Source organism: Scardinius erythrophthalmus (assembly GCF_964197995.2).
Source record: "Scardinius erythrophthalmus genome assembly, chromosome: 3".
Classification (NCBI taxonomy): domain Eukaryota; kingdom Metazoa; phylum Chordata; class Actinopteri; order Cypriniformes; family Leuciscidae; genus Scardinius; species Scardinius erythrophthalmus.
The window spans coordinates 16,815,999-16,830,839 of record NC_138223.1 but is presented as its reverse complement, the minus strand read 5'-3'; the positions used below and the strand labels follow the sequence as shown (position 1 = coordinate 16,830,839).

Sequence of the window (14,841 nt, the reverse complement as noted above, 5' to 3'; positions counted from 1 at the left end):
TCTTTGTGGTAATCCAGTCAATCTGTCATATTAACATACTGATTGCTTCAGAAGGGGAACACACAAACACACATTTACACACACAAAGGGACTGGGGGATCTGTTAATCCGAGCTACGGGGTAATGGATCTTAAATACATCCGGGCAGGCAATATCAAAAAGACCTAACTGGCCTTGTGTCCTCATAACTATATATAAGTTCAGCTAAAAGAAAATTAATACCCAGCTACATGTCATTTTCAGTCTCTCAAAGCAGTGAGCTGCTTTTTGATAAAGTTCCTTTACTGAGTGATTTGACCTCTGAGAGCTCTGTGTAAGTCTGATTTCAGTTTCGTTTGACCTCTTTTCTATTTCGTTTCTAGTTTGCTTCAGTTTCCTTTTCTCTTTCTTCTTCTGTCGCTCAGTTAGTTTATTATTTAAAAACTTAAGTGACAAAGTCATGTAGTCAGCTATAGCTCGATTGATTTTAAAGATGTACATTAAAAAATTAGGTGTGCAAACTTTTTTATTAACAAATGTATAATTTTTATTTTTTTATGTTTTGTTTAATCCCGTTTTAATGTGATAAACAGCATCACACATGTGTCCTTCTACAAAAGAAACACACATTGAAATACATCAGACAAACACATTTGAAAGTCGAGTATAAAATGATTATTCCTGTGGTTTTTAAATATGCATAACTTAGAGAGTTTTTAGATCAGTTTATGTTGCATTTCTAATACTTTAGTTAGAAAAGGTGGAAACTTTTTCAGCTGCAACCAGTTACTTGGCTATAGTTATGACTATACATATTGAGCAAGCATGTGTTTAAGTGTGTATGAGATATGTGTTTGTTTGAATATAAGAGCGTATGAAATAAGGCTGCAGTAAGGATTAGACGAAACAAGCTATTCAGATGTGATCTGACCCAGACTTTTCTCCCGTTTCTTTAGCAAATACTGCTGGCTTATAAATCGAAGTGTTCCTGGAGCTTTGATTGATTTCGAGGCAGGTTCCGTTTAGAAATGGCGAGAGCGGCTGAAAGACATTCATGCTCCCCCATCCAGAAAATAAACCCGATTAGAGACGCTGCTCCATTACGATCCGCTATCGGCCGCTACGATTAAACCAAACGCCAGCAAAGCGACGTGACATCAGGCGTGCTTTAACAAACACACTCCAGAAGAAAAAAAAAAGAACGAAAGAAAGAAACAAACAAACAAACAAACAAGTAAGAGACTACCTTCATTCATGCAGGGTAAATGCATTGTTTTCGAGAATGAATGCATGCAGCATTTGGAAATAAAATCCCAGATATTTACATTTTAAAAATAAAAGAGTTTGATTTTTCTTGTAGGCTATATTAAAAAATACGTTTAAATATATAAAGTGCAGCCTAAGCGTTTAGGGTTCCTGGATTAAAAAAGTTTTAAAAAGATGTTTTTTTAATTCTTCAATCTTCAATTTAATTATTCTAGTCTAGACTATGTAGGCTACATCATATTATTATTGACAGGCTGATTATTAATATGTTGTCATAGTTTAGGCTATCATAACCTATTATGCCTCACTGCCTGATTAGAAGCCTATTCTTTCTTTTATTTTCTAATAAGTAATTTTTGCATAATTTACGTAAAATGTAAAATTGTACAAAGAAAATAATACTGTTTTTTAATTTTTTAATAAGCGACACCAAACAACCAAGGGAAACTCAAGAGCACAGAAACAAAACAATGTGACACCAGAAATTTCAGCAAAAAATAAATAAATAAATCTTAGCAAACTTCAATGCTTCACTCCTAAATAAGACTGAATTAGTCATTTTTTCGGTAGACAATGAAAATGTATTCGTATTTAAAATAAGTATTTAATTCGTGTTTAAATAAAAACAGATAAAACACTGCAAAATTCATACACTAGCATAATATATGACTCGTATACGGATTCATTGCTCGTGTCAATTTATGGTAAAACTTTAACCAATTTATACGACCAACTAGTGGCATAATAACAACTGTAACATATCATTTACTGCACCAGTGGGAGTGTTAAATATTGTAACTTACATTGTAGGAGAGTTCACACTTTTTATGATCATTTAAAACCTGCAAAGTCTTATGAGAAAGATAAGTAGCCTATGAGTTTAAAACATCCTAAAGTCTTCTTCCTGTCTCTGCAACGTCACTGGAGTTTCTTTCCTAATAGTCTCGCAGGTTCTTGGCACAGTCCATTCTTAAGGCTCGCACCGTTTGACATTTTCGGTGTAATCGTTTTACCCCGCGGATTGTGTTGAGATATTGTGGCAGAGAGGAAACGTGATTCGTTCTAGCTTCTGAAATGTGTATACATCTAATCCACCGTTTCATTCACCGTGCCAATAGATGTCATTTCACATAGACGTGCGTGTGCGTGTAGGAGTGGGTGGGTGCGCGCATATTTGAGTTTTGCGGGTTTATTCATCGATGAGAGGGAGAGAAAGAAAGAATGAGCGAGCGAGCGAGCGAGCGAGGAACAGGAGGAGAGAGAGAGATCACAATTGCATTTTCAGGGTGCATATATGTGATTGGCAGCTTGGTTTTGGTAACAAAGACATTGCAATTTTCGGTTTTCAGAAAATATTTTCTTACAAATTGAAGATATAGGCCTACGCTGATTTTTCATAAATAATTAATAAATATTCAAAAATAAATAAAAAATGTAAAGTCTTGCACACTGAAAATGCTAATTCATAATGAAGTCAAATGTGTAGCAGACTATTCAAATGAAGCTGTTGTTTGCGGGTTGTACGCAACACGAATAACATATAGAGGAGGGAAAGAGAAAAGGGGCCCTTAACGCTGGTATCTTGGGGGACCACCGGTGTCCGCCATGTCACGAATGAGTGACCACACATCTCTCCGCCACAGTGAGCAACTTCAGCTCTCGTTTTTAACCTCACGAGTGGCCTGTTTACAGCTACCCTCAAGCAATGTATTTAAAGGTTACGGAGCCTGTTTGCCATATCCTCAGCTGCGGTTCAAGTTCAGTTTGTGTCCGCTGGCTGCTGGCCTTGGCCGCGATCTCTTCCCCCCTCTCTGTCCCCCAGGGATTGTCAAGCAGGCTAAAGCTCTAACAAAGCAATCCGGTTCTTAGAATGCCAAAACAACCGGACCAAACAGCAAAAAAAAAAAAAAAAACGTCACATTTATTTAAGACAGTTGCCTTATTAAAGTTTACCAGCTATAATGCACATGCTTTGATTTCATTAGAGAGTACACTCTTAAAAATAAAGGTTTCAAAAGGTGGGAACCATTTTTTGGTTCCCCAAAGAACCCTCAGGTCATCAGTTCTTCAAATAACCATTTTTTTTTTTCTTAGTGTGAAGAACATTTTAAAAATCTAAAGAACGTTTTTCCAGAACGTTTTGTGGAATGGAAACATTCCAAGGTTCGTCATGGAACTAATTCCAATAAAGAACCGTTATTTTTAAGAATGTAGCCTGTATTTTTTTTATCCTATTTCTTTAATTAAAAAAAAAAAAAAAAAAAAAAAACATTCTGGGAACTTTGAAAGAAATCAAACATTTCAAACAAGCAGTTAGTGAAAGACTACGGGGAACTTACTGTGCATCGCTGCGAACGGGTCGTGTTTGCAGTGGATTTCCATCGTTTAGCAGGACAGGCCTTCCGTTAAAAAGAAGCAAAAAGTCTTTAATGTCCTGTACTTTTTCTTTTAAAGGTCTGTGCGTTTGTAGTCAGTCCGTTCTGCTCGGAAATGTCTCTTTTAAACGCAGTTTCAGCTGTTTGGAAGTCCAAAGAAACTTTGGTTGGAAAATAAACAATTGACCCTGAAGACCTAAGGCCTATTAGGTCAAGAGTAAAAGTAGTTTTTGTGAATTGCGAGGAGGGAATAAAAAATGATAATTTCATAAATAATCATTTATCTTTTCCGTCATTAATTAGTCGACAAAAATCAGCAAAAAAGGCGGTCAGGGCACAATCCTGCAGGGTCACACAACTGCTTCTGCGGCCCAACATCCAGAGTGAACTAACTCAAGACATCTGTAGGGATTCATCAAAATGGCATATCAAGAAAAGTCCTGGCATGCACCAATTTTAATATTAGTCCGAACAGTCTTCTTAAGCTTTAGATAAAAATGTAGAAGTCTCGTTTCCAAGCTCTATCTTGACATCCTCGCTCCACTGACCGTGACCCGTGAACTGTGACCGAGGTTCGCACTGTCAGAGCGCGTCCCTTCCAGGGATCTGTAAAATCCTGGTGAGGTTTCTGAGAAACCCAAACATTTACTTCATGTTTAACGGATCTTCACATAAACGCGATTTCCTTGCATCTTGATCTTCTAATTGCTCAAATCAGACTCTCTTTTTTTAAAAAAAAAAAGAAAAGAAAGAAAATATTCAGATTACTCCGACAGCACGAAGATCCCCAAACAATAGACATACGACCGTGGACATATGAAATTAAAAAGTACTTGGTGTGAACCCCGAATCAAAATGTTTGCCAAAGTTAAACAGAAAATGATAAATAGCCATTGCGCGAAGCATTTGAACTTGAAAAAAAAAAATGTCCAAGAAATGTCGTGAAGAAGAAACAGGCTTTATCAAGTTTTGACGCGCGTAAAAATCCACGGAAAGTCTCAGATGACTGGTACGGTAGTGTAGTTTTTCTCTCTCGTCGCAACTGATGTCCGCTGAACGGTTGTTCTTCCAGTGTGAGAAGCAGTGGTCGAGCCTCCAGTCCGTACCGCGCAAACACTGCACGAGCGCACGGCGCGTTTCAGAACCTGCTCTCTTGTGGACAGCGCCAAAGCTACAGCGCTCTGAATCTACTACCGAGCCCGAGCGAGACTGTCAATCAAGAGAAGCCTACCTATCCGAGCACTGCACCTCTGCCGTCACAATCGCCCTGAGACGCGCTCAGATAAAGACGACACCGATTGGCTAACACTGAGCCAATATGAGAGTGGCATGCTGTCCCAATTGTGCACCGACAAATAGGGAGTCTTGAATCGAAGTTGGTTCTCTGGCTTCGCTGATCCCATGTCTAATTTCAATTAAGGAACGTGATAAAATTTACATTTTTAAATATCCGTTTGCACTTTTTTTCAGTCATTCAATTAATAAATGGTTAATAATTGGGTATTGCGTCAGAATGTGTTTTCAATTGTGAATAAGCTTTGTTAAATCATTGTAAAAAATTGTTTTTTTTTTTAAATGGTTATGACAACTGACGTATTGCAGCATTTTGCTGAGCTACATGTGCATATAAAAGATAATGATACATAAAAATAAATGAACATATTTTCTCACTCTGTTGTATTTCACATTATTAGAAATTATAAATGATGTCCCACTTGCACGTGCTGTTTAGTATCTTCGACAAAAGTTTTAATATTGTTCATTTGAAAAAACGACTTTAAAGGATTAACAATTCTGCATTCACAATGAAATCGATTCGTTTTTATTTATGAGGTTTATTTGTGCTTCCAACAACAACAGAAATCTGTGTTTGACGGACACGAGCGCTGTTCCACACAGACCTTTGCTCTATGCTAAATCATTTTTCATTACCAGCCCTAACAACAGATTACTAAGCACTTGATATTAAGTCATGTTAAGTTTAGTTGACTTAGAAACTGTGGTGTGATACACTTTAATTATAAAAAAAAAACAGGATTATTTCATTCATTCGTTCATTTTAGATTAATTTCATTATTAGATCAATAATGAAAACGAAAAAGGAACAAAACATATAGGCTACTTGAATTTAACTGATTCAGTCAGCCTATAATGAATTAACTTGGGAGTATTTTCAACACCTATTGATTTTTTTATATAATTACCGTTGTGTATATTTATTTATTTATTTATTTGTCCTTTATTAATTTATATACAAAAAAGACAAAACATAAACGATAAGGCAAAACATAAAACAACCTTATAAATGTGTTACATCACGTTATTCAATGTGTTACATTCAGATGTCCCATTGCCCACCTATATATTTAAAGGAACACCCAAACCTTAACTCTTCTAAAACTCCATTTTAATGTTTTGATTGAGAACACTTTGGGGCAAATTTGCGTGCATATTGTGCGACTAGTCACATTGTTATTCTAGAGATCAAAGATACAATTATCTTACATGTATTTGCCTGTGTGGTCAGAATAATGTAATCTTTAAGTCACTGAAATCCTGTGGTACATGCTCAAAATGCATGTGCTCGGCACACATATTCGCTGCATTCTGTGAAGGAGAGATTCCTCCGTGGTGCGCCATAAGTGCCACGAGGGGGCGAACCTTTGGTCTCTTATGAAGAAGCTCCATCGCGCGCAAATACACACACACACACAGAGCAAATGCACAAGCACACTTATAAACTTGTGAAATTATAGCAACTAGACGTTTTGCAATGTTAAAAAAGACATAAGCGCTATTTGCAGATATCTTGTATCCCGTTTAATTAGATGTTTAAATGTGTATCTGTTTTGTTTTTGAGAGACAAAAACGCAGCTACACTCTCAGAAAAAAAGGTACAAAAGCTGTCACTGGGACAGTACCCTTCAAAAGGGTTCTAATATGTACCATTTAGGTACTAATATGTACAATTTTGGTACCAATATGTACCTTAGAGGGACTAAAATGCACTTTTTAGGTATACCTTTTGAAAAGGTACCGCCACAGTGACAGCTTTTGTACCTTTTTTTCTGAGAGTGTATAATAAACATTAAGTAGGCCTATTTTAGAAATTTATGATGATTTATAGATGTAATTTTTTCGCATATATTATTTGAATTGTTGTAGCCTAGGCTATGCCTATATGCTCCTTTTTGTCTAAATTTCCCCGTGTTTAACTGTGGCCCACGTGATTAAATGCTCTCATATTGTCTTTCTTGAGGAAATGCTTGCTTATAACAGTTGCCCAAATGTTCTGCTATAGCCTACTTCGCAAATTAAATCTAAAACACAGCTAATCATTTGTAGCCTACAGTTTGCTTTTGGCTCTATCTTGGATTTTTTTTTTTTTTTTTTATAAAAGTTCTATCATGATTCAAAACATTTATTTTTTTTCTAAATCATTAATATAATCCATTATTGAGATAGGCTAGTATTGTTTTTTTTACGACAAAATGATTTAGAATTCGTGTTATTAAAGAAATCACTTGGGTTATAAAAAAAAAAACAGGCTAGGCTACATAATAGAGAGTAAAAACAAAAAACACACACAAAATAAAACAAAAATATAGAAGTGTTCAGAAGTCGGTGAGCACAATTTTGAATAATAATTCTGAATAGTTCAGAGCCTATCAGAGCCAAAGACAAGCTTCAGTCCACTCCAAGTTGACGGTAAATGATTTACACCATTGACAGAAACTCGTATTCTGTTCGGTTTAGTTTAGATTACTGTTTAGTTTTATTCGAGTTAAATCGAGTTATTTCCCGGGCGCTATCATTGAGGAAAGGAAACCCTCAGAACATCAGGTGGATGACAGTGCATAGGCTGAGCATTGCTTTTCGACGACGTTTGCAAGTTTTAAAGATAGGTAGCCTATATTTTGACACAAAAAATTAACAATAGCAGTCCTAGCCTATACTATAAAAATTGTATGCTCATATAAAAACACGAGAACCAAATATAGGCCTACTGGGATGTCTGATGTCTCATAATAATATGATTTAGTCTTCAAGGAAATCTGGGCGTAGCCGTTTTGACGCAGGTGAGATGAACCAACTTAGCTCATTTAAACAGGTCTATTTAAGACAGAACTATTAAAGAACGTGTAGTTTCTCGTTAAAAATTCCCTTTAGGCCTATATAGCCAATATACTAACACATTCTACATGTAAACAATCAATTTTGACTACTGCTACATTTGTGAAGCTCAATCTCACGTCGAGCCATAAGCAGCAACAACACCGACAGATTCGACGCAGAAATCTCAACTGCACGCGCCATTTCATTGGGAGTTTTAAATGTGACGCGTGAACGAGGGACGTTTATGAAAACACAAAAATATTTCTTATTGAATCCAAGGGCTGAACATAATTTATGCTTCTGAGTCATAATTAAAACATCTGCAGGGATTCACAAGCCTCAACGTTTTTATTTTCCATTGAAACAAACATCTTTCAAGAACCCCATTGTGTGACAGGAAACGCCACTGGTTTCTAATCCATTTTCGCGTAGGCCTAAATTTCCTGACGGTTTTGAAATTTTGATTATGTTCTTTGGACTGTAGGCCAGAAAAATAGGCCAAAACCCAGCACACTTCAAGCTCAAAACACACTGCTGTCAAAATCAAAGAGTCAGCAAAGGTGTGGCCAAAATAAGCTTGTAGAATTTCTAGACCCATTACAACGTGTTGTTACAAAGTGTCAAAAGATGGACCACCAACATTCATCTCAATATAAGGATCAATCCCAAAAACCAAAACAGTTTTATAAAAGACATCTAGCTCGTTTAGCAAGTGCACAAATGCTGTATTTGTACAAAGTTTTGTAAAACAGAGACCTAGTAGACTACTTTGAACAAACAATAGTTCAAGTGAAATGGAGAAACAGACAAGGCCCTACCCGACCGTCCGATGCGCAGAGATGGACCCTTTTGGTCCAAGTCCATGCCGTGGCTAGAGGTTGGACAGAGGGATGAGCGGGGGGGTGAGAACAGAAAAAGTTCCCTCTCCTATATCCTCTGTTGCTGTTCTCTCTGCTCTCTCTTTTTTTTTTTTTTTTTTTTTTGTAACAGTGGTTTTGACGAATGGTAGTTTGAAATAATGTGACTCTTCCGCTCCCTGTTGCGCCGTTGCAATTGTTCACTGGAGTGAGACTAAACGTTTTAGGTGGAAAAGAGACTCTGAAGGAAGCGTGAAACGATTATGGGGCAAAGTCAAGAAAGAGCCGCGCGCTCATGCCCTCTTTCTTCCTCTTTCTCTCTCTCTCTCTCTCTCTCTCTCTCTCTCTCTCTCTCACTCTCTCTCTTTCTTCCTCTCTCTCTCTCTCACTCACTCACACACAACCGCTCCCCCTCTTCAGATGCTCTTCAGTGGCGTGGTTGTAGGCCCATAGATCCGATCATTTGTTGGTAATACTTTTCAAACTTAACTTTCGCCCCCTCGTTTAAAGAGATAGCTCACCCAAAAATTAACATTCATAATTTACTCACCCTAAAGTTGTTCCAAACCTGTATGCATTTCTTTGTTATGTGAAACATCAAAGAAGATATATATATATATATATATATATATATTTTTACCTTCATACTATGGAAGTCAATCTGTATAGCGAATATTTTTCAGAATAATTCTTTTCATACAGGTTTTGAACAACTTGAGGGTGAGTAGGCCTAAATGATGACAGAATTTTCATTTTTGGGTGAACTATCCCTTTAAGTGCGTCAGGTGATTTTGGGTTCAATAAATAAGTGAAATACAGAACATGATTAGTTCAATAATAGCTAATAAAATAACCACTCTAAACATGTGCGTGAATTTTAGGTTACGGTGAGAAAGCCAAATAACAGTTACAATAATTTTCAATATTCAGTTAATAAAACATGTATTTATTACATTATTTATTTATAAAATCCATGTATAACCTAATCATTAAGATATAATATATGAAAATATATATATTTCTTTTACATTTCATAGGCTAGGCTACTGGCTATTTGAATGTACATTCACCAATGGTCTATAAAGCATTAGTAATGCAGGTGTAGTAATGCTTTATAGTAGGCCTAGCCTGAGTGAGAAGTGTTACCAAACAAATGTATCTGCCAAAACAACAACAAAAAAAGTTTCAGTCGGTGAGGCCTTTTGGTTGCATAATTGATTTGACTATTTAAAGCATAATTTTGTCAACCTAACAAGACTTCTGCTGAATGTTTTTGCTTTTTTTTCCCCCGTATAGCACCGACAATGCACGTGAACGCACGCGCTGGATGACGCCAGGCGATGATTCGAGGTCTCTAGGTTCATGGGCGACACAGACACAATTGAACGCGGAACAATGCGATGGACGCGCCGTTCAGCACTCTCTGACCTCTTCTCAGAAAACAACAAATGTAGCTCATTTAATCGCGCCCCATAAAGCCATGTTCCATTGATAGAGGGCTAAAGGCAGAATAATGAATGAAGCTTTAGACCTTATTAATTTAATTCAGAGCGGCCCGTGGCTTGTCTCGGATAATTTTGGCCCAGAGGTCAATTATTTAATTACAACATTTTTCGCGCATGACGGAAAGCCCGTATTCATTTGCAATACTACATAAATAAAAGAATGATATTTTGAGGATAAAGCCCATGCAGAGTTTGAACTGCCCTCTGTGAGTTGTGAAGCTCTGGCTGTTTCTGTGCAGGTGTCTGTTGTCACGGTGACCTGAGGCGATGTAACCGCATCGCTACACACGACTCTCCGCTCGAAGATCAAAGGCCAAGCTTGTCCTACATCAACTTACATCAACGTCCACTCTTTCTTCCCCTTCCTCCCTTCATATCGCCTCCTTTAACACATGCATGACACCACAGAATTTCCTTTTTTCATTTAATAATAGACTTTAAAATCATAGAATTTATGTCCTCAGTTTTGTATCCACGATGGTCAAACCACAGGCATAATTCTTAAGACATTAAGGACGATAAAATAGCATTTTAGGATTTATTAGTCGAATGACACCGTTTCCGCTTAATCTTACTGCAGCTACAATAGTCCTGAAAAGCGAAATAAAATCTATAGGCACATGTCATTTTACATGTAAGCCTTTTAATGTAGATTTACAGAATTATTATTATCATTATTATTGCAACAACAACAACACCCTAAAAATTATTATGACAAAAAATAGCCTATACAGTTATTGTTCCCACTAAAATAAAAGAAGAAGAAAAAAGGCAAGAAACGTCAGAAAGATTCTCAAAAGTCTTATAGCATATTTTGAAGGCTGTCCCATATAATTTACAATGGCTGTAACAACATATTTTAGAAACTATGCTACTATGAAAAATGTATTAGCTAAATTGCTCTGTAACTAAAAAGTTCAAATATACTTGGAAATATATTTAGGCCTATGCAAATGTAAAAAATAATAATAATAATATTTAAGTAATTTTTTTTATTAAAACAAAATTCTAAAGAGTTTTGCTATTCTGCTAATATTTCGATTGGCAGCATTGCACCGCTCATGCAGTGTTAACGTGATAGGATTACAAAATGTGGTGTTTCAGGCTCCTTCTTGGTTTAATTAATAAAGTAGGCTAATTAAAGCGCGGAGAGTTTTTGGTAAGGGGGATTTTGGTTGTTGCCCTGCTGGAAGCGGAAATAATCGCTTTTGACCGAGACGCGAGACGCGAGAGTCAATGAGGACAATTAAAATAAAAAGTAAACAAATACACAGAGAAAATCAACAACATTAATGGCGCCTCTGTTTCCATTCAACTCATTTGGTCTGTGAATGGTGTTATAGCAGTCCAATAATCGAATGCTTTCCCCGCAAGCTCCCATAAAACAATCTACGTAATCAAAAAGCGTCTTATCAGTAAACATTTAAAAACAAAAACAACAGAAGAAATTCTGTCTGTCTGTCTCTGACCCTCAATGTTTATGCAGAAACACACTTTTTACGTGTTTTTTAATAGCTCGCTTTTTGTTTCCTCAAAATACAATGATTTTTTTTCTTCTACACTGTCATAAAAAAAAAGTAGCCTAAATAAAATATTTACAGAAATATGCAGTTTGAAGGAGATCTCCTTTGGATCCACCTGTATTTCGTCAGACTATATTCGGAGCATTTTTTGGTAAGCAATTACTTTACATATTAGGCCTACTTAATTACTTTACATATCTTATCTGTATCTCCCAAAAACCTGAAATTGGAATTTGCTTGGCTAATAACTACCTCATAAAGAAAAGCTTTTGTTGCAGAGCTGTCAAATCTGTGAAACCATACTTTCCCACCTGGGCTTATTTAACAAATCAAAGGTGTTAACATGCACATTTCCCCCCATATTTAAATAGTATTGTTAGTTTGAAATGCAGAGAACATTGATGTGCTGTTGTCCTATTAGAGTATTATTATTAAACATGGATAGCCCATGTGTTAATGAATGCAGAATGATTGTCAGCCAGAGAAACAGAATCCTCATACTGAAAATCAGTTTAAAAGAGGTTTTTCTTATTCGGCAACACGCCATGTTTGGTGTTATGCCAAAAAATCTGTATCAAATTGGAAATTATCTAATTGAGTGATTTATTATCATGATGCATTTTATGTATTAACCTGCCAACAACTGTGAAAATGTCTCCTGAAGTAGTGAACCCCCGAGCCTCAGCGGGAAACAGTGCCAGTTCTAGACCTGTCAACACTTGGCACAACACCAGACCACACAAAGAGGACATGGGTTTCTTCACTCAATGTTTTGTTCCAGATCATGTGACGTGTAGCGACATGCTGGGGTCAAACTGTGCCTTGATATTCTAAGTGGACCCTCAAAAAGGAAAACAATCAAACAGGCGAATGACATCACCCTTTATAATAAATGATCAGAATCACAAACAAAAGAGAGAGAGAGAGAGAGAGAGAGAGAACCTCATTTGAAGATAAAAAAAACTTATTTATTATTTACATTTGTTATTAACCCATTATTTAGTGTACAATTTGGTACGCTTTATGCGTAACGTTCATATGATTGTTTTTATTAGGGATTCCCCATCTTTATAGCTTGGTTCCTACACAGCAATAAAGCTATTATGTTTGTATATAGCACCCAAATAGACTTATAACTTTCAATGCCATGATAATTGTATGCTCAAATATTGATCATAGCACAGTATGGGGCAATGTTACACTTGAATAACACACTGAAGGTGCAGACTGGAGACATCAGCGATATAAGCGCAGGGGTAGGTGAAGGTGGCCATTTGGCTTCATTTTCCAAATGAAAATCTTTCTCATGCAGAACAGCCATGTGAAATCAGATATTGGAATGGGAAAGCCTGCATCCTCGCTTGTGACTCCATCTTCAACACCTGACTGGTTTGAATTTGTGCAGATTAACAGATGAACAAGCGCCTTCCCTTTTCCTTTTAAAACAATAATAGTAATAATGATCAACAAATACGTCCAATATGGCAAGAGCAGCCAGGCATTCCGTTCTCCAGCTGCAATCCCCTATTTCTATAGCTTTCTCCCAAAATATGGCATATGTGGTGGGCTTTTGGCTTCATTTAGGAAATGTAACCTTTTGAAAGAAAACAATCCACTGCTTTGATGGCCTTTTCTGACACTGACACGCATGGGGACGTCTTCAGAATCAGATGGCATTCACACCGTGATTCCCACATCAGTCTCGAGCTCTGTTCATGTCATAGGCTCTGGAGATGATAAAGGTATAGCCTGTGATTTCACAAAAATAGAAAGAAAGAAAGAAAGAAAGAAAGAGAAAGAAAGAAAAGAAAGAAAGAAAGAAAGAACAAAAATGTGTGATTTGTATTCAGATAGATATGTTTGTGACAGATATGCTGCTGCTGTTAAGATATGTAAATTCTGGACCTCAGAAGAGGCCAAACATAGCAACTGATAAAATGACATTTTGCATGTTATTTCTATCACAGCAATAAAGATAGCAAGAAGTTCACATCTCAAGTAAAAATATCTTGAAATGCCAGCTTGTGTCTTGGATAACTGTTAGCTACAAATGAAATTGTCTTAAGTAGGTTAGGCTATAGGCCAACATGTTAACAATAAAATAAAATAAAAATTACATGGGCCTACATACAGATATTGCACATACACAAACATACATACATACATGGGTTTTGTATTTATTTATTTTTTTTGTAGCCAAGTTATGAGGCAATGCTTTAGGCTATCATTTGGTGTGTGTTGTTTTTTTAGTTATTATTTTCTGCTTTCTGACCAATACCAAAGGCAAATCAAACCTTTATTATAATAATAATAATTATTATCATTAATCATTAACGGCAACCTCTTCACAACGACACTATATCTATTTGAACAAATTGTAAAAAAAAAAAAATTCTTAGGCCTTCAGTAGACATTTCAGGGACCGATGTTTAATGCCTGGCTTCCTTATGTTTCTTGTAAGTACAAATTCCTACAAACAGAGCATTCAAGTATAAACAGTTCAAAGAGTTCCAAACCCTCTCCCGTTCACACTATGAACAAGTATGGTAACAGTTGAAACAGTGCCTAGACTCAGAGCCACACTAACCTTCAGTACATTTTTTTCCCAGGGATGAAGAATAGTTGGCCAACCATTTAATTTCCTGCGGAGTCCGGAAGCGAGTGTCACCGCGTTGCAAATCGGAACTTGTAAACAGGTCAGATTTTTATTCAGCCTGGTAGAAAGCCGTTTAAAACGTGTCATATTGTGTAGTTAAGGTTACAGGTGTTTTAAAACACTGTCGTGCCCGTTTAGTAGTAATACATCCACAGCCGACAGCCATGTGTACGTAAACACACGTGGGTCATTGAGTAGCACTTAATAGCACTGAAGCTAACACATGTTCATCAAATTTATGTTGCCTAATAAGAGTATTCATTGATTTAAGGCTGTTAGATGGCAAGTTTTTTTTTTATGTAGTCACTGCTTTTATACAGATATTTATTATTGTGAACCATTCCTGTTTTTACTGAATTATTCAGGCTTTCAGTTAGCATAGTGTCCATAGCTTGTGTTCTGTTGTGTTGTTTATGCGTTAAATCTGCTGTGTTCGTGATGTTTCGAATCGTTTTTATGGATTTGACTAGAAATCTCTCTCTCTGTGACTTATGTGTAGCTGTCAAACAGGCTAAATTGAAACAAATCCACTCGTGCTTTTTGACAAGTGAGACAGAGAGAACA

The 14,841-nt window shown here is 36.5% G+C and overlaps 2 protein-coding genes across 5 annotated transcripts in view; one reads left to right on the top strand and one right to left on the bottom strand.

The window, feature by feature from the left end:
• pax5 (paired box 5) overlaps window positions 1-8,958 on the bottom strand; it is a 54,913-nt gene extending 45,955 nt beyond the window's left edge. The window contains exons 1-2 of one of the 4 annotated variants that reach the window (XM_081362423.1): window positions 8,555-8,924; window positions 3,585-4,022 (exon numbers count right to left, since the gene is read on the bottom strand). In XM_081362423.1, coding sequence (XP_081218549.1) covers window positions 3,585-3,627 — 43 coding nt within the window. In that variant the 5' untranslated portion in view covers window positions 3,628-4,022; window positions 8,555-8,924. Of the gene's footprint in view, window positions 1-3,584; window positions 4,023-8,554 lie in introns of all 4 variants that reach the window. The other 3 variants (XM_081362421.1, XM_081362420.1, XM_081362422.1) reach the window with 3 other exon arrangements.
• Window positions 8,959-14,153: 5,195 nt separating this feature from the next.
• The window catches only part of zcchc7 (zinc finger, CCHC domain containing 7), a 53,767-nt gene continuing 53,079 nt past the window's right edge, over window positions 14,154-14,841 (top strand). Inside the window, exon 1 of the mRNA XM_081360626.1 lies at window positions 14,154-14,317. The gene's annotated coding sequence lies outside the window, so the exon portion shown is untranslated. The remainder of the gene's footprint in view (window positions 14,318-14,841) is intronic.